We start from the raw sequence: 20,605 nt of genomic DNA, 5'->3' as shown, positions 1-20,605 counted from the left end.
TTATAAATGTATTGTCCATCCTTTATAAAATATATTTTTTTAAATTTCGATATCTTATTTTTTAACCATTATTTATTATGAATCATTATTTATTATGAAAAATTTTAATATAAAGCTTTGCTAAAATAGCAAAAGTCTGTACTACTATCAAAAAAAATCTATAAAAAAACATCTGGTTTGTTTAAAATAATTTTTGGCTGTAAATTAATTATTGAAAACGACATGAAATACACTCGTAAACTCAAATACTCATGATTCTCTTACCAATATTTAATGTATTGTAAATATTTGTAAATAAAAATTGTAAAGTTCAGATTTCTAATTTTCTTCTAAAATAATTTTTTTTTTTTGTAATTTCTTAATTCATCAATAGCTTGAATTGCTCGCTGATTTTCGGAATTCTTGTCGCGCCTACCTGTAGTAGCAGACTGAGGGAGGTTCATATCACACTGCGGTGCCGTTGCGGGGTCATGGACCCTGCCGTGTTTCCACGGCTCCTTGCAGTTGGTACAGATACCCTCTCCTGGGGTATCCTCGGAGCACACGTGAAAGCAGCACTCGTCGTCATCGATGCTGTGCAACGCCCTCGCAGCCTGCTCGCCGGTCTCGTGGATGTTCGGGTCTGAAATCATTCCGTTTTCCAACGACCTCGTTACGGATAGACGCGTACGCGGTGGTCGTTTTTCTCACAAGAGGGATTTGTCGGGAAGAAGGAGGCGGAAGGAGACACATTTTTGGAGAACACATAAAGCTCCGTCGATATCATTATTTCTCGATAGTCTCTTTTGGACGAGAGGAAGGGAGAAAGCTAAGCTGTGTGAAATAGTATGTGTGATCGGAAGCATCGTAAAATAGTCGCAATTCCGTAAACAATTCGATAAGCGATGATCTCGATGTGCCCGCGCATCTCCCATCATTCTCAACACTGATTTTGTCGCATAGGGAAGTCTGGACCTAGTTGATTAAAAGCGGATTAGTTGGCACGTAGCAACGTTGACAACTCGCCAGATTTTCTGTAAAGGCCAATTATCAATTAATCCAAGATCGATCTTTCCAAGGACGATCTTGTTCACAGCTAATTGGCAATCGACTCTTACAAAAGGATTACGAATCAGCGATGTGCTAACTTGTCTATCACACCTGTCAATTAGATTTTCGATCTACACGACAAATATCGCAAAGGACAAGGATAAATATTCAATGTGTACAAAGCAAATTTCTCCTCCATTTTCGTTCCATATACTTTGCGGTTTCTGTATTTCTGCTTCTTATTTAATTCTTTCTTGTCACTTTAAAATTTATTTCAGATCCATCGCATTGCAAAGGCTCAGTGTAAGTGACGAGGGAGAACGAGAAAGAAGAAGAGAGAAAGGGACATGTACTCTTGTTACGGAAATGCGACAGCGAAATGTGAAAGGTTGAATTGCATTCGAGGTGGGATTACATCGGACGATCTTGGAGGATCTCCGGTGGATGCAAAGGGATGAAAAAAAAATGCTCGATAAAAGCGACCGATCTTCCAATAACCGCGCGGCACGCGTCCCGTTTAATGCAGTTTATTCCTAAACACCTCCGCCGTTTACGATTCTCGCGTCAATGCATAAAAACAAAAAGGTAACAGGAAGATATTCGGACATTCGCCCGTGTGTGCTCGGATATTAACCCTTTGCGCCCTGTATAACGACACAAACCCGAGGGTAAAAGCTCCTCGTATAAAATTAGGCGGTCAATTTTCCTTACGAAAAAAGACGTTAAACATTTGTACTGTCATATATTTATATCTTCTTTTATCAATTTAATAATTATTATGCATTAGGTCAAGCTAATCGCTTAATAAATATATCTCAAATTTGTCTCTTTTATTTGTAATTTTTAACATTTTTAACAATCGCATTCGGAGCATCAGTAGTATCGAGCGTGAAGAGTCAAGATTACCAAGTCAACCGGGACTGACAATAAAGCGTGTCATGCTGGCAGAAGGACAAAACGTCAGATAGCGAAAGACCGGTATCGTGCCGGTACGGAGACAATGCTGCGCACAAAAAAAAAAAAAATTTCTATTCCAAGAGAGACTCGCTCGGAGACGCGCCGGTAATCCGCTGAATAAAAATTGAAAGAATTCACATTACCCGTTATGAAAAATTATGGCGCGAGCCTGAAATGTCATTGATCATATTATGGCGCGGGCGCAGTATGGCAATAATAATTTACACGAGTACGGAACGTTCTTCCCCCCCCCCCTCCACCTCACCCCTCAGCACAAGGCGGCCGCATTGTTTCGCGGGGCTTATGCCGGGCGTTCCGACGACGACGGCCGTTTATGCGCTTATGCGTATCCTCCATGCAAATTTCTATGCCGCGGACTTAGCGCCACGACGTGAACGCCAAAATGAACGTTCGTCGTTGTCGTCGTCGTCGTCGTCGTCGCGAACAAGAGGAAGGACTGACGGCATCCGTTGTAATGGATACCGGAGTTGCCCGCGTTTCAAAATTACTCTTCGCGAGCTTGCGAAGCGAGCAGGGTGCCAACTGAACATTTGTACCCTTCTTTGAGACTGAATTGAATCGACGATTAATAACTTCTTTTTTTTCTATCTTTTGTTGTTTTTTTTTTTTTTTTTTTTTTTTTACCTCTGCAAAGAAAAGTGGGTTCGCCAGCGTATTGCGTGGGGTATGCGGGGGCACGATCGCCCGGAAGAAAGTAGGGGCAACGTTGCTCCACGGATTGGCAAAAGGATCGGCAGGACCTTAATCTGAGGCCGATCCAGTCCTTCAAGGTTTTCTCGTCTTGCGGTTTCCTGTGAGCAAAGTAAGGCACCAGGGAGCTGCACACCCATTTCCTATACGCCTCCTGCAATTAAAATCATCATCACACATTATTTACGGGTTTTTTCCTATTTATTACTATTTATTTATTTAATTATCCACAGAGATGCGGGAAGAAGAGAGAGAGAGAGAGAGAGAGAATTTGTATATCTAATTTATAACAAAGTAGACATTTTTCTATGTAAATTACTCGCGTGCAACGCAATTTTCTATTTGCTGATTATTGTTTTACGTGAAATAAAAGAGCGCGCTGTAAACTTGAGCGCGGAAAATTTTCAGAAAATTCTATATTACGGTCTGAAGTTTCCATTTAACACGCGCTCTTCTACGTTTGGCCTTCCTGTGCTATTCAGGATGCGGTTAACGCAAGCAAAAGCAAGCAAAATGGGACTATATTCCAAAACGTAGAGAATAAAGATGCCGGAAATGGGTAAACTAACGACTTAAAGGGCATTAAGCTATTATTTCTCGCAGCATTCCAATTAACGTATTTCCCTATTAATATAAAGCTTCCCCTATTCAGCTTCAGAAACGCTTTTCTAGAAGCACGTTGCTGGGACGCGTGTGCGAGTAAACAAATCTTCGTTAATACAATAACTCCTCTCGGATAATGAGTGCATTTACTTTAAAACAATTTTACTCGAATTCACGCTTACTTGAATTATTCTTACAAAATAACAAAGATTTTATGTATCCATAAAAGACATTTTACATTTTACGAGGAGAAAATATATTTGACGTTGCGGAAATGCCGCGGAATGGCCACAAGTTTTGATGAGCGAAATTTTATCGATTGCAAATTGATAAAACTGTTTGTGCTTATCATAAGCGTAGAGTTTCGAATAAAAATTGCGAGCGGTATTGAAAATCGAATATGCTGGAAATTCGAGTAGACGCTCGCGCAAGATGATTCCATCGTTTGACGTCCCCGAGGAGATCACACGAGTAGGATAGGTCGGATCCGTTTATAAAACGGAAGGGCATCGGGAACGAAGAAGACGGCGGAGCATCGACATCGACGTCGATCCATCCGTCCGTCCGTCTGTCCAAATTAGCTGCCTCCCGCGAGACAGACCTGGCGGTTTACGAGCGTCCCACGCCCACGCTTTCGCGTTTCGAGGACTTTGTCAAATATCACAAGGATCTCTGAGGTCAGCCGAGGCGAAGTCGGAATAGGCAATAAGGCGGACCGGTGTCTGACCTACATACTACCCCACCTTTAAACACGGACGCCACTCCAGAGCGCATCCTTCCGAGAGCATGCTATAATTACATACCGACCCCGCAGGATCTTTTATCCACCGCCAGAATGTCCCCGGAATCTCTACCGGGTGCCCCGTCGCAAAACACGCCGTAAAATGTGCCTCGGAAGGAACTCGGAGAGGTACGCGAAAGAGTGGAAATTTCCGAAGTGCAGAACTCACACGACGGAATTAGTTCTAATAACTATCCTGATTCCGTCACGCGAGAAAGACGGACGGCGAATTAACAGCGGATACTTTTCTCGTTCTTCGAATGATGGATGAAAAAAATAGTCCTGGTGAAAAAAAATTTCTTTGCATAATGCGCGCCTTTCGAAGTTATCCAACTCTGAACTTTTTCTTTCAACCCTGAGGGAGATGACCTGTTTTTAATGGATTCACTCTGCATCCACCGGGAAGAGAGAAAACTTGATCCGCGAAATTTGTCGTCGGCCCACCACCCCTCCCCCTCCCGCCCCGTCGACGCAAATTTAAATTACGGGCCCGCCGTTTATCGAAATCCTTTAATTCTCAACGAGCTGTAAGCGATTAATCACCGGATGAATCCTTCGCCCGAGCGAGGAGGACCAGCGCATCTCGATTGACGCAATTAATTTTTCGCCGCGGGGAGTCTAAATAAATCATGAAAAAGAGATACACATCGTCGAAACACCCGATAGACTCCCGACCCTTTCGCGTCGCCCTCTTCAGTTTATTAAATTCGCAGTGTGAATTCGCCCGGAAAAAGGAAGTAGACGTCAAAAGCACCGCGAGGGACGGCTTGAAACGTCGCTGCTCTCCGCCGGGAGAAACTGCACCGTGAACTCCATGGGGACGGAGGAGCAGCGTATTGTAGCAAAAATAAGCAAGGCTTTAGGACAGGATCGGATTTATAAATAGGCTAGCCAAAGTACGGTATTGAGTCTCGCGTCCCGAGGGATCTTGCACCGTCTTAAAAGCCAGCTAATAAATAATTCAGACACCTAACTTTTTAAATATTTCGCGTTTCGGACTATGCGCAATTTACCTCTCGTCGCAGATATTGTTTAAAAATATGTTTAAGAAATGACAATGATATCTGGGCTAATCGAAGTGCAGCTTAAAGTGTCGTGTCCCGAGAGTCCCTGCGCCATTTTTTGAAGGCTAGATATAGATAATTCAAGTATCTCCGTCTCTTTCACTTCGTTGCTGGATTATACGGAGTTTCCTTTGTTGGAAACTTATTAAAACATATTCTATTCAAAATACGTTTAAAAGTAATGATATCTAAATGTCTGTGCATTTTCAAAGATGCTTAAAAAGATAAAAATCGCTAGACTAGACTAAAGAGAGAGAAGTCGCTTCTTTTTCGATATTCTTATTTCATCAGAAAAATGTGGATTCAATTATGCAATGGCATTATTCTCGTGTGTATTGTTAGAGATTCGGCGGAGAAAAATTGATTCGGTGCAAAAGCCTCGGACAATAGTCATAATAAAGAATACCGACGACACTATCCCTTGAGAGATATTCAGCCAGATATAAATATTGACCTTATCGAGTATTGCACGTATGCACGATGCATCATCGAAATTGCGCTCGGAATGCATTCTTCGAGTGTAGCGTCGGCCGAGTAACGAGCGCAAATTCCCGAATCCCTGTAGCATCGGGAAAATATTCTACGACGAGTAATATGCTAAAAGAAATACCGCATGTCGCACATTCCGGTTGCCTTCTGTTAAACGTCAGTTTTTTTTTTTTCAACGCAAACATATTGTCAGTTAAACAAATCGAACTAATCAGACGCCGAGTTTCTTGTTTAAAAGACGCGTTTTATTTCGTACAGCTTTTCACTCACATGTGCGATAATCGTACAAATTTAATTTGAATAGGCCGTCTTTTAAATTGAAAAGAGAGAGAAAGAGACCAGTTCGATTCTTCTTAAGCCAAGTCTTAAAGAAAAACCGGCTCGCCTTTTGTCAAAGGATATTGAAGGTCTCTCCAAATTGGCCGAAACGGCAGTCCTTTCAGAAAGGCCAAACAAGGAGAAGAAATGTTTTTGTGATATAATGGAGATTCATTTCCGACCCATGCGTCGCGTATCTAGGATATTCGCCGTAATAGCGATGTCGACAGGGGGTGACAAGGGGAAGACTTAGCGGGAAGGCATGAGGAATAACGGGACAATAAATACGGAAGTACAAACGACGCTACGCAGGAAGAGGAGATGAAGAGAAAAGATGGCGATGATATTAATTGGCCATTACCGGAATTGTAGCAAAAATTTCAGTACTTGGAAACGTAGTAATTATTAATATTCACAATAATCGCGTATAAAAAAAATCAACAGAAAAATATAAGAATATAATATTATCCAACAATTCCCCTATACCTTGTATAGAATAATTTTTTTACAAACCCTTAAAATTAATATTTCAAATATTAAAATGTTAACACTTTAATATTTGAAACATTAAAAATAAATCTCAATTGTAATAATAATTTTTGAAGCAGAAAATAACTATCCTCTTTTCAAATGGCATTGTAAAAGGCATTTTACGTGATTCTTTGGAATCTTTCACTTGATTGATTGACTGTCGCACGGATTGGGGGATGCAATTACTGCATCGATGTACGTCTCCGTTCTGTTCTTCACTTTAATGCGACCGATAGTTTGTCATAGGTTTTACCTTCGGCGCTGCAGCTCTCTCGAACGGTGCACGAGGGTAGGCAACCCCTAGGTAGAAAAATAGGTACCTACACCTGAAGTGCCCTCCAAGCTGGCTGACCCAATTCTCTCTTCTACTCTCCGACGATCTGCGTTGGTACGAACCAGGCAGATGCGATACCTACCACCTCTTCTCAACCCTCCACACTCCGTGCTAACCTCCACCCCGCCGTATTTCGCGTTGCTCGATTCCATCCTCTTCTCGCTCTCTTTTTGCATTATTATTCGATAGCTACAACGCTCGAGATTCCGTCGTTCGATTTATTATTTCTTGCTTTACTCTAATTTTTCTTCCTTAATTTCAGCAATTTGGGCTTCGAGTTTGAAATCGGGGCCTTTTCAAAGTTCAACTGTAAAGTTCTCGAATCGGAGCCTTTTCGAAGTTCCAGCGCGAAAATTGGAAATTCGTGAAAAGCGGAACTGCTTACTGTATACTTAGCACAGAATGCGTCTGAGTCGGTCGAGGATTACAAAGGCGCGGAACTTCGTTTCGCGCATGCAAACAGCCCCTTCAAAATACATATTAGACAATACTTGAAGCGAAACCGAAGAGGAGGAAAAGCAACAGGCGAACAATATCGCTATATTACGCAACATGACAAATGCGATTACACCGGTCGAATGAATCGTGAGCCGCAAGAAACTCACATACGTGAGTTATACGTCATATTACACATAGCTCGATAATTTTCGGAAAACTCGTACTTGTTTAGCAGCAAAGATATTCGTGCATATGAAGTAAAAAAAATCTACGAGATATTTCTCGATTTTTATACTTGTGCCACGGCAAAATTCGCGCGCAGATGAAATGCGAGAGTATTATCCCCTCTTTGCCTTGCGACGCTGAAATTCATGATTTTGAGAGTCAAAAGCAAAATGAAGAACTTGAATGAAAAAGAATTTTCCGCGTCCTGCCAAAGGCCTCGACACAATGGGTAACGAAATGACAACGCGGGAAAATCCTCAATGCTTCGATAAAAGGAAGGCAGAACGAGTGTTCCCGCCAGCCTTTCGCCCCCGGCCACCCTTGCAATCTGAACCAATCGTTATCGTGTAATCCAACGGCGGTCCGTGTGGTCTTGTCTAATCGATAACGAACCGCCATTTCGGCGAGATTAAAAATTAAAACCTTTGTTTAAACAGCCTTAATCGTACTGGAGAAGATATTTAAAAAAATAAAAAAAAAAAAATCCCACGCGCTGACAAAATGTTCTTGTTGCAACCTTGACGATTTTTAGGGGAGAGGAACGTGATCGCGGGAATAAAAGAGCGTAATAATTTCAATTCGTTACAAATTAAAATATCTCGCAAAATAAATATGGATATCTATCTCGCCATCTCTGTTTTTATCGTGCGCTTTTATGCGCATACAAATGGGATCTAAATGAAGTCTTAATTCGGCGTTGCCTATATCACGGCACGGTTATTGCGCGACGGACACGCGCCAAGTGGCCACTTCACCATAAAATTGTCCGCGACGTGAAGCGAGAGAGAGCGTCCCGCACGCGGGAAAAACACGCGCGTGCGAGCCGGAAAACGACGAGATGGCTCTTATCAGTTGTCAGAAGCCGCCGCCTCTTCAGCATCTTCTCTCGAAAAACGCCGAGCAGGCACGTTCCTCCGCATTCCTCTGCCTCTCTTCTGTCTAACCTCGTGCTCTTAGAGACAGCTCGCAAGAGACATGTAAAAAAAAACTAACGAAACTAAGGAAAAAAATTATGTGCAAATGAAAATACACATTCCATTCACTAGACTTTTTTGTATGACACGATCCACGCCGTGTATGTGGAATACGGAGTTTCCTAAGCGAATTGTTTTTCGGTTACAACTGCAATTATTTTCAGAGAGAGTTTCCACCCGCTTTCTTTCTAGAAATTATTATCGTTTCCGCCGCGATAAACACCCCTCCCGTACGCTGCGCGCGGATACGATGAGACCTCGCAAAGGGAGATATTGAAGAGGGGCTCGCAGCTGTGAAAAAGGAAAAGTCACAGTGCAAGCACCGGAGAGGAAAAATCCCTTAACCTATGCACGGAAGGAAGTAACCCATCCGCAAGGAATGAGCTAGGGATAAAACAGAATGACATGCCGTAAATAAGAAAGCGATAGTCGCTTGTCGAAGCTACGACATAAGGGACACGTCGTCATCGTCGTATCGGACCTCGACACCGACAACCGGGGGTTGTGATGCGACACCAGGGGGCGGCTGGATGGAAGTGGGACGGTCGCGCGGCGGTGGCAAAAGCAATGCCCTCAGTCAGGGTGACCCAGTTACCTGGCCTATATCTGCTCACCTCCCCCCCCCCTTTCCTTCCCGCTGTTCGCCAACCCAAAATCCACGCGCTTGCTCGTCATCATCCCCCTCCCATCGTCGTCATCGTTGTACCCCGGAGGCATCCGATCTTTTTTCTCTTCCGCTCTTTTTTTCTCCTTCTTTCTCGCTCTGCTTCTCACTGCAATCCCCATTAAACTCTCCCAGTCGTAGGATATAACTGGAAAAGAAACGATTATCAATGCATCTTTTGCACCACCTCGCGTGAAATCCGTATTCGTTGCAACCCTTGTTTTCCTTCACTTCATTGTCTCTCCTCTCTGGATGCAGCTTTGTCGCTCGCGGAAAGTTGGGCTCATTACGCAGTGATTTATAGATAATGGAGTCGAGGAACGTTGTCGACACGAGGAATCCGCTTGTATCGGCCGCAACCATCGGAATCTATCGCGGACAGTCAATTAGTCACCGAAAACGGAAAGCTCGTTCGGCTTCTGTATATCATCCAATGCTCGACAAATGCAAATTTTTTCTTCGAGTTTTATTTAATTTTTATTTTTATTTTAATTTCATTTTTTAACGTGGCTGGGATAAAATTCATATTACATATAAATATTATTATTATTATACATTTTGCTCTCAAAAAATGTGTGACGTTTGATTTTTAATTTAGAAAGAATAAGAATTACTAAGATTACCTTCAAGATTATGTCTCGCGTGCAAAAAAATGACTCGTACAAGATAGAATATTCACAATTAGCACTGGGATAATTCGCGGTGCAAATTTAATGCTCATTCAAATTAGACCTCTGTATCTTTTAGTGAGATTTTCATTGAGTTTATAAGAGTTTTATTTTACAAGACGAACTAACTTATTTGAGTAAAAATTTGTCGACATTGTCTTCTTTAATATTTGTGTAAAAAGTGTCGTAATTGGATAAAATCTCAAATAGTAATTTCATTCCATTTTAAAACTATGAACATTTGACAGCACTTAAATAACATTGTCTCGAAGGCTGAAACAATCACTAATAAACAATCACGCCAATTTCTTTCCTACAAAAAAGTGCATCCCGCAATAATGGTTTTAATGAAGCGCGCGTTTGCAACGTTGGGAAAAAGATAAAAGATAGAAAAAAAAAAGAAAGGAAGGGAGAAAGGGAGATCGCACAATTAATCCAGGAAGTCGATCCGCAACGAGGAAAAAAAGACCATCCAAATACTGGCGGTATAATTGGATTAAATTCCACACCTCCGAGTCACTCATTTGCCGGCCATCGGCGACCTTACCTTCTGCCTATTCCTCCTTTTTCCTTTTTCTTTTTTTATTTTTAATTATCAGTGCGGCCTCTTTCCGGGACATTAAATTTATGCGCGGCGCGCCTAGAAACTTCCTACGTTCGCCGTCACGTATAATTACTAAGGATATTGGCGCGGCTCACACCGGCGTATCACACTAATTTTATATGTGTACACGTGGTATATGCGTTAATATCTGTGCCAATATTCTTATCGCGAGTCGAGTCACTCGACGATCGATACTCGCTATCACGATACACGCGACACCGATCCGATGGTCCGTAAATCATATCCGGCGCGTTCGAATCGCGAGAGCGAAACCTGACCGACAAATAAACATATGCGCGGTCCATCCGATTGCGTATCGCACGCAATCTTGTACGCGTGAATAAGTTGACATCTGTGGGGATTAGCCGGGATCAGATCAGAGCGAGGAGCGATCACGCGCGCGGCTGAATTTTGAATTTTATTTCGTGCCCCGTATAAGCGGGGGAGTTGTATCCGAATCTTTTAAATTTCCCAAAAATCGAAAGTTCCCGAGCCATCAATTTCCAGCATCCGCTTTCCGGATTTCCAAATTTCGGGCATTCAGATCGGACGCGCGATCCGTCTGGACTCCACTGTTATTTATCGCCTGAATTTCCAGACTCCACTCAGAATTGATGATACGGTAATAACGGTGGAAGCTGCCCATTCGAATTCGTCAAGGAATCTATTATTAAAGTTAAGATCAAAAGTTCCCTCTCCCCCGGAAACGGATTGCGATATGTCCGAGTCCTCTCTCATCATCGTCGGATTTTCCCGATACATAGATCCGCGGCAAGATGAATTTCGGCACGCGAAATTCTAATATCGGCTGTGCCTCCGCTCGCCAATTAGTCGCGCTCCAGATAATGAGCGTGAGTTTCAATCGTCGACGAATACTCTCAGCCACAAATGTGACGTGTGTGCGTATCGGCCGCGGTATATTAATAGAGGTATATTAATAGGAAAACATTTCATTCCGAAAATCCGGTATTACTTCCGGCGAACGATCCGTGCGTCCCCGCGCGTTTTCGCTTACATGTGCGTCACGCCAGAAACCCGGACGCGTCGCTGCAACGTGTCGCAATAACTCGACCATACCGAGCCCTCGAGAGAGCGGACCGGAAAAATGCGAAAAACGAAAGGATTTAGGATTCAATATCGAGTGATTTTTACGCTCGCGTCACCCTCAATCTGGCCCGTTATCGGGACTCCGAAGCACCGCCCGGAAATCCAATGGATTGTACGTCGGGCGATATTAAAATCGGTAAATGACTTAAAAAAAAAAGAAAATGTAATTGACTCGGTGCATTTGTCTCTTGATTATTTCATTCTACAAAATATTATATGCTCGAACATACGAGATAGAAGCGAGAAAAAGCGAGATGAAATATACTTCGACTATCACAGATTTTCCATTTATTTTAATCCACGAAACTCTCGTAATTAAAAACGACAAGTTAAAATAATTCTGATTAGCTTTTCTTATTCTCATCTAATTTTAGGGAATCTGTCTCAGATGCACAATAAATCCCCTTCTCTCTCTCTCTCTCTCTCTCTCTCTCTCTCTCTCTCTTTCAAATGCCGTGAACGAGAGAGATCGTCGCGGGATCGACGCGAGATTTAAAGGAGAAAGCTTCTGATGCTTTGTGAAAAAAGACGCGAATCGCGCGATGACGTGTGCGACTACAGCTCACTTGCAGCTCGATAGAGCCGCGGTCGTTGGGAAGACAATTGCCCGGAAGACAGCCGCTGGCAAGTGTCACTTTTGTATGCACACAAAGCGGAGTGGGCATACGAGACAAAAAGTCTCCGGGAAAAAGCGCACCTCGACGGTACGCTGGCTTTTAGCACATTTTGCGTGAAACGTGTTCGTGCTGCCGAACGACCGGCACGAATTTCATAAGTTCCGAGATCTTTTCCCCGAGAGATTATTAATTTGTAAATCTCTATTTTATATTCTATTTTATTATAGTAGTTTTCACTTCGGGAAGAATTCCGACAAGTTCATAATTGAGGCGACTTGAGAGATAATTCAGAAATTAAATACAGTCACGTAATTGACAATTTCTGTTAATAAAATAGTTTACATTCTGTTTTTTTTTGTTTAATAAACATTCGTAGCGTAAGCCGTTATATTAATATTTATTTAATTATGCAGATATGAAACTTCGCAAATTTGAGCTATTACTTGCTACGATATCTATATAATAAATAAATATAATTTCCTTGGTCTTCTTTTCTCTGTAAGATCTATTATTCTCATATCATTAATAAATCATTCTAAACTCTTCACTTTTCGCAAAGGTATTTTTTTGCATATCGCGATTTAACTGAATTTAAACATTTGCATCAATTTTTTAAAAATATTGGCTTTAATCCAACAGTGCTTAATTATTTTAGTTATGAAAACTTATCCACGCGCAGATAGAAAAGGTTATTAAGTAAAAAGATTCTCAATTTCTTCAGCAAGCAGATATATGTTACCCGTTAATGAGATCTCACGATAAGTCAAGATCGTAACAATGGCCGCAGAAACTTTTTTTTTCCATAGACGCCGCAGTTGCCTCCTTTCTACTCCGATGTTAAAAGTGACGAGTCACCAGAGGACAGTTTTACGATGAAAAATCATATGCTGGAAATAAAACGTCGAACGTAAAGTCGAACAATGCGCGAATTTTTAGTTTATTATCGCGATAATAGAGCATTTTTTTATGCAAGTTCTTTTTATGCAAATGTAATGCGTCGCGAGGACTGACAATGACTTCATATGACAACTTTACACTATGCCAAATTCTCTCGATAATAAAAATAATAAAAACAATTATAATATGTATTTATAAATTGCAGAAAATATAAAATGCAGCAATAATACAATACATAATTCGAATCAGTTCAGAAATCAATTCTCAAAGATTCATAATTAATTTCAAATTTATTTGTTAATGGGATTAAAAAACCTATTTAATAAAAATTATTAATACGCTATTTCGCGACATTAACGTTAATAAGGGATCGATAACGAGGGCCATAAATTTTCATCAAATTATCGCGACCGCTTGTCCGTAGGACGCAAATTTCTGTTTTACTTCCCATTAATATTATGTGCGGGCTTTCTGCATGCGAACGCGCGACGCGGTCTTTCTCGGCCGACGGCGTCAAAATCCCCGGCGTCGTTTCCGGTAAAGCTGTATAATTACATTATCTGTATTTTCGACCGTATAATAGGCTTCAGCGGGGAATTCCGGTTTTCGCATCCCGACAAGGTATTACATCGATTATTGGATATTGCGAGCCAACTCGGCGACCGAGCTCATTTTGATTGCACCACACCGAACTTAGGACTAAAATCCTTTACAGCCTTGCCGCCTCTTGCACCTGCATCCTTGCACTGGGCCTAATAACACACTCGCAAAACCCAGCTGGATTTTTATTGGACGGTCTCACGCTCGACGTATCTCCATCGCGTGCAATATATATAAAATAAAAGTTATTTAAAAACACATTTTATTTTATAACTGTAGCGCTTATTTTTCAAGAAAAAGAGAGAGAGAGAGAGAGAGAGAGAGAGAGAGAGATCGCGTAATAATAAAATAATAGTAAAATGTATGTGCAATACGATAGTAAAATAAAAATAAAACATACGTATAATAATAAAATAATAGTGGGATAAAAAAATAATAAATAAAAGTTTCGTTTCGCCATTTCGAGAGGAGGGAAAAGGGTGCGGATTAAAAATCGGAATGTATATTTGAAACAGAATGTAGACAAAGTCGCCCTGTAAAAAGGGGGTGACGAACGCCCCCGTGTCGCGTGCAACGCAAAGTGAATAATTCCCAGGGCAGGCTCAAAGCTCGCAGCGCAAATCGTGGCGGTGACAGGATGTAGATGGACGAATTGAAAATGCAAATACGATCGCGCTAGGCAAAGGGAAAGAGAATATAACGGCTAAACGGCTAAACGGCCCAATGTCACTCGCCGTCACCCATTGGTTGAATTTCCACGGGATCGAATCCCATCCCCATCCGGGCGACGGGATACACGCCGGGATGATACGCCGACACGTGCGGACGGATAAATGGCGTGCGATGAATGATGGATCGATCGTCCTTTCGTTTCGGGAATCTCTTGTTGAAGTTGTCGAATCTAAGGCGGGAGCATACCCACACTCACCCCTCCATTCTCGCGCCCTCGCGATTTAGATATCGCGCCGTCAGGCTTAAATTTAAAAAAAGACCCTCTCCCCTTTCGACATATTTTCGTAAAATAAAAAATCTCATCTGCCACGCTACGCGTGTCGTGTAAACGTGCGTCACGCCTATCTCCCGACTCTCTTTTTCATACGAATATGAAAAAGGATGAATTGAGAACAAATCTAAATATGTAAAGATGTAAATTTTCACGAGACGAGACGGAGGTATGGGACCTGCACGTGTGAGGAAACGCGTAAAAAGCCGTCTCGAAATGCGGAATGCAACTCCGACGTAGAATCGTGGGGGGCGTATTCCCGATGGCCGCAGAGGAAATTCCTCGCGTTTTCCGACGGAATCGCGCGCACGTGCGGAACGCAGTTTGCGTGAAACCACGGGGAAACGTATGGGCGGATCGAATTTCGAGCCGATTAGATCGCGCACTCTTCCCCCGTTAAAATTGAAATCGTCGACGTTTCCATCGACCGATTAACCACGCATGAAAACGCACGCGTCTCGTGAGCCCCCTCTCCCCCCCCCCTCTCTCTCTCTCTCTCTACATATCTATTTATCTGTCTCTGTCCATCTCCTATGTCTCTCCTTCTTCATCGCATGAGGCTAACTGCAGCTGCTAGCGGCTATTAGATGTAACGCCTGGTCATACCAAATGAATTGATAGCGTTCCCCGCTATATAAAAGCCGCGCGACCGCATACGTATCGAGTCTGTGTCGCGCTCAATAAACGTGAGCCGCGAACGAATTTCCATCGGATCGAAGCTCGGCGATATTGCCCATCGAGACCGGGACGGCAAGCTCGCCGTTAAAGCGCGCCCACTACAGCGGAGTTACGAGCTTACGAGTTGATGAGTTCAAGTTAATCGCTATCTAGAAGGTCAATAAGTTAAAACAGTGAGTTTCGCATTGTATAACAAGTTAACGCTTTGCGGTGAGGGCGTAGAAATTAAAATTTTTCTGCTATAAATTAGTCTTCCGATACGCGCCTTTGAGCACGCTTTTCCATCCCCCGCGCGCGTCTGTAATCATCGTCCTACGTGACGTATTAATAATGTGACGTTGTACTTGCGTTATAATTAAAGATGTTTCATTCATTCTCGCTACGGTGCCATTGTGCAATGGTAAATTAAATTAAATTGCAATATTATCGATACGTTTCTCTCCTAGGCATGGCCTTTTTAAGGGCATATCGTATTACGCAGGTTCGTTAAATCGCATCCTGGCTAATACGAAATCGAATTGTAGGGAGGCCGCTGCAATAAACTGCGGCGAATGCAGATGTTTGGGACACGCGCGACAAAAAAGAGCTATCGAATTTAGCTCATCGACACCGCGGGCGCGGTAAAGCGAGGCGAGAATAATTAATTTAAATCAAATGAAACGTTTACACGTGTATGTTATATATGGCGGGAGGGTTCTCGATGAGTCGCGGCCGAGTTAAATTAAATCAAAACGATATCGCGGTATCACGGTATTATCAAAAGATCTATAATTATTGAAATTACGCATTGAGGTGGCAGTAATTATTGTTCTGTTACGCGTCCACGAAGTGCCGCGCTAATTGGCGCGTTTAGCGTGACTGCGAATCTGCTATCGTTCCTGTTAGCCGCACAAATATTGACAAATATCGCGTACGTTACATCTTATGTACGTTGTGCAAAGTGTTCCTAAAGGAAAATGATAAGATAATGGCGAGAATGACAACTTACTTAAGTCTACCTTGTTGTTACCGCTTACGTATCTCGTGAGAGTATCGTTATGTATAGAGAGAAAGAGAGAGAGAGAGAGAGAGAGAGAGAGAGAGAGAGAGGGAGTAAGTTTCTCAAAACGTTATAGAAAAAAAGTGAACTTTGTCACTTCTTACATGTAAACGCATGTAAAACTTGTCAAATTTAATGAGTATCGCACACAGCGAATTAAAATATGTTAAGATATCAAAAGAGAGAGAAAGATACAGCTATCATCATATCTTTCTATTATTTTATTTAATCTTTCGGCGGTGCTAAATAGTCAAATGCGATTCGCTTTCATAACGCGGGCCATCGTAAAAATTGCTCACAAGGACCGACGACCAGTTGCAGAGCACTATTTATACGCGGTGATTCGAGACGAGATCGATGCTCTGTGACGTCCGCGAACGTCGAAAGTTCAAAAGCCGATACCTCAAAGGGTTCCAAATATAAACGGTCTTTCGTTGTCGTGAGGAGTACACGGTGTACCGAAAAAAATGGCAGCGGGGATCTTAGAGACTTCTTCGCGAAGAGTAAGCCTGTTACATGCATCTATCGGTGAAACTTGACGGAGGATCTCTGGTAACCAGTTTGACCTCGTTTGGTAACCAGTGATAGCTGCATTATAAGCAAGCACCGCGTATTCAGTCTCATAAACGTCCCTTCCCCCCTCTCTCTCTTTCTCTCGCTCGCTCGTTCGCTTGTCCGCTTGTCGAAACCATCGTCACTATGCCGAAATTGAACCGTAACGAATTTCATCATCGTCGGTGAACAGGCGTGGGATCGATGTTCGACTCTGATATACCTTCCGCAACTATCCAACCAACCATCCATCCATCCAACCATCCATCCGATGAAGCTATACGCCTCTAGAGTAGTGGTACTTTCCAGGACGGATTCTTCGCCGCTGCCAGAAAACTCGCTCGCTCTTTATACGTAAATCAGGCGACCGCGTTATCGTCCGCACTCGCGAAGAAAAATTGAAAAAAAATTTCGCGAAAGAATAAGTCGCTTGTCGAAGATGATAAACTCGGAGTCGATGAAGAGTATCTTTTGTAATTACGCGAGAGTGCATAGATTTTTTTACAATAGTTTTCAAAGATTTTTGTCAGATGATAACAATAAATAAAAAATAAAAAAGAAAATGTCGAATTTAACACGATTATAACAACAAATGCTTTGATTTTCAAAACTGAAAGGATGTTTTTTGCACGGTTACACAAATTTCAGAATTTATGGATGGATAAAAGCATTCCAAATACACGAGCTAAGAAACTAAATAAGATCTAAAAAATTAGAAAAATTAAAAAATAAAAAATGATATATCCATAATACGTGATAATAATTATTTATATATCGATGTGTTCGACAAATAACAATTGTGATAAAAAAAAATCTATGAATCGGTAGCGGTAAAATATGATAGCCCCGTATATTAACCATTACATTACAATCTTTTATTTAAGATAATAAAAGTAAGTCGAGCAAATGAAACATATATTTCTACATTATGATTTTATTCGTGCAAATCCTCATATTTTGAGCTCGACAAGACAGTTAAAAGTCATAGAATCGCTCCGCCAGCGTGAAGTTCAGATAATTGAAGAATTTTATGAGGAATATGCAAAAAGTAAGAAGGAGTCGTGAGAGGAAACGATGGAATAAAACGTCTGTCAACGTTGATTGCCAGGACATAATAAACGGTGAAAGTCGAGACATTTTTCCCTCTTGCAAAACGCTATCTTGACAGGTATTTTCATGTATTAAATTCGCCCTTCGTTTCGTTCTTTTCCCAATTAAATGAAATTCATCGGGAACATTTTTGCGATCGACTGTTACCATGTTAATATCAATGAAGCCCAATTAGCGGGTTCGCGATAATTCCGAGAGAAAAATACATAGACGCACTTATGCTAATTGCGATGTTTCAGCGAACAAAAAAAAAAAGCTCGGTCATTTGTACAAATAAAGTCGGATTAAATGAGTATCCTCTTTTCCGACGAATGCTTTCATATTTAATTGAAAAAAAGAATGATAAAAAAACTACGAAATAAAATACATGAGATAAATCATCAATTGTGAAATAAATTACATGGACAAACGAGTGATTCGTTTTGCGCGACTGAAGATGGATGGTGAAGAAATGGACTCGTTCTCATTGGACTCGCGAGAGAGTTAAGTATTATTGTCGGTGAGTACCTCTCGTATCTCGAAACGAGCGTCTTGCGGAGCTGCTGCTTGCAGTTCCTCCGAAGGACACCCACGGGGCTTATGCCCCGCCCGGAAACGTGAGGAGAAACGTCCGCCCGAATCGTGCGCTATCATCCGACATGACGGGATCTCTTCAAAGGGAAAAGATAAGATCAGCATTGAACCAGAAACAGAACGATCGCGGATGCAAATCAGAAAGAGTCCCGAGTTCCGAGCTCGCTTTGCAGAACGGTTCCCCGACAACGTTCCACGTCTATGCTTCAAAGGATTCCCAAGATTACTTAAACCACCTGGCATAATAGATTATTTAAAAATTCAAACATCTGACTTTACATCTGACAAACATGAGAAATATCTAATCAAATTTATTTAATGTATCATTCATCCAACTTAGGAAGAAACATCTTTTTCAATATCTAATAATATTCGATATTATTATTTTTAATAATATTTAAATGCTGTATATATCAGGCAGAATTAGAAATAGTATATAGTTTTTATTTTCATATTGGAATTTTTGTCTTAAAATATTTTATATGTAAAATTTATATATATTAAAAATTATATATTTAATATTTTTATTATATATATTAAATATATATTTAATATATATATATATATATATATATATATATATATAATGCGTAGCGCCATTTATATATATATATATATTTAATTAAAAAAATATATGTTGGAAAATAAATGGCGCTACGCATATTGTTACGCGTACGCTTGTACTATTCTGGTCTAAAAAAAAGACAATAAAATCCTGAAACTGTTAAAAAGGATTCACAGAGCTTCGCTACTCCAAAGCGTTTATTTTTAATAATGCGACAGCGGATAAAGCGCACTTTTTATGCAATCGCGCGCGCAGATAAAAAGAAACAACACGGAGCGCCGAGGGCGAAAAGGAACTTTTCGAAATAGCCGGCAGTTCTACGGCGTGACACAGGGTGGCTTACAACGAGGGTGGCTTTACTCGTTCATCGTGCCGACGGCGACAAGGAGGGTAACCTCTCTCGGAGAATCGATAATCGAAAGAAGAAGCGTGTATCAAGCGCTTCGCGTCAACGTGATACCGCCACGTGAGTCATCGTCGAATTTAAGGGCGCGTCCGTTCCCTGAAAGCGCTCATAATTGACGACGCAACACGATGCACCTATAAATATATCCGGCGGCATATGCATAACGAATGACAGTCCTTTGTGCCGCGTGAGCGGCACGTTTCTCTCCGTAATTAACTCTTTACAACGGGAAAATTACGAAGCGACAGGAGGAGCGACTTGGCGCGACGCACAACACGAAGTACGTTAAAGATTTCACCGTCTTGCCCATTAATATATTGGAAATTAACTGTTTGTTGCCGCTGTCTACAATTTGCGCGTGTTATAAAAAAGCGTATCACAAGAGAAATGTAATATCGACTAATAAGTAAATTGAACTTTCATCTGCGTTTGCAAATTAAAATTATAGTAAAGTTAAAAGTTAAAAATTATAATATACCTATACTAAAATTAGGAAAATTAAAAATTGTAATAATCTTTGAAACGGAGTTTTCTTCGAAATATGGTGAATCTTTTGACGAATTATCTTTTGATATTAATTTATTAGCATTGATATTTAGAATATATATATATATATATATATACGAGTGGTGTATTATTAAATTGCAATAGTACAATCGCAGATTAAGCTTACAAACGATAACGTTTAATTGTTATATGAAACGTGCCGCTTTAAGAGTACATGTTCGTCGTCTCTTCAATAAAAATAGTTTTACAATCCCAGCCGCTTATCAGCCGGCACTAAAGCGTCGAAATAGTTTAAACAGATTACTCTTCCTATTCGCAGTCCGCCGCGCTTAATTCCTCTGAGGGAAAAAGTAAACGCGCGAAAATTGAGTTATCGAATCATCGAATTCGATTTTCGAGCCGCGGAATGGTAGAACATTTGACACTTCCGTCATTCGGACAAGGCTCGAGAGGCCTTCCTTCCCATCGGGGATCGTTTAAAGTCCAACCCCAGCGTGTAAATTGTTCCATGCCGTGTAACGGGGCGCGTTGGCGCGTGTGCTGGCTCTGGTCACTCATTGT

The 20,605-nt window shown here is 41.3% G+C and overlaps 1 protein-coding gene across 1 annotated transcript in view; it reads right to left on the bottom strand.

Annotated features, from left to right (window-relative positions):
• Nucleotides 1-20,605, bottom strand: part of Mid1 (calcium-permeable channel component Mid1) — a 74,954-nt gene that overhangs the window by 17,818 nt on the left and 36,531 nt on the right. Inside the window, exons 2-3 of the mRNA XM_089072596.1 lie at nt 2,632-2,851; nt 416-622 (exon numbers count right to left, since the gene is read on the bottom strand). Of these exons, the coding sequence (XP_088928722.1) occupies nt 416-622; nt 2,632-2,851 (427 nt within the window). The remainder of the gene's footprint in view (nt 1-415; nt 623-2,631; nt 2,852-20,605) is intronic.

Source organism: Pogonomyrmex barbatus, unplaced genomic scaffold (genome assembly GCF_055798465.1).
Source record: "Pogonomyrmex barbatus isolate J1 unplaced genomic scaffold, ASM5579846v1 scaffold13, whole genome shotgun sequence".
Taxonomy (NCBI): domain Eukaryota; kingdom Metazoa; phylum Arthropoda; class Insecta; order Hymenoptera; family Formicidae; genus Pogonomyrmex; species Pogonomyrmex barbatus.
This window is presented reverse-complemented; position numbering and strand designations above follow the sequence as displayed.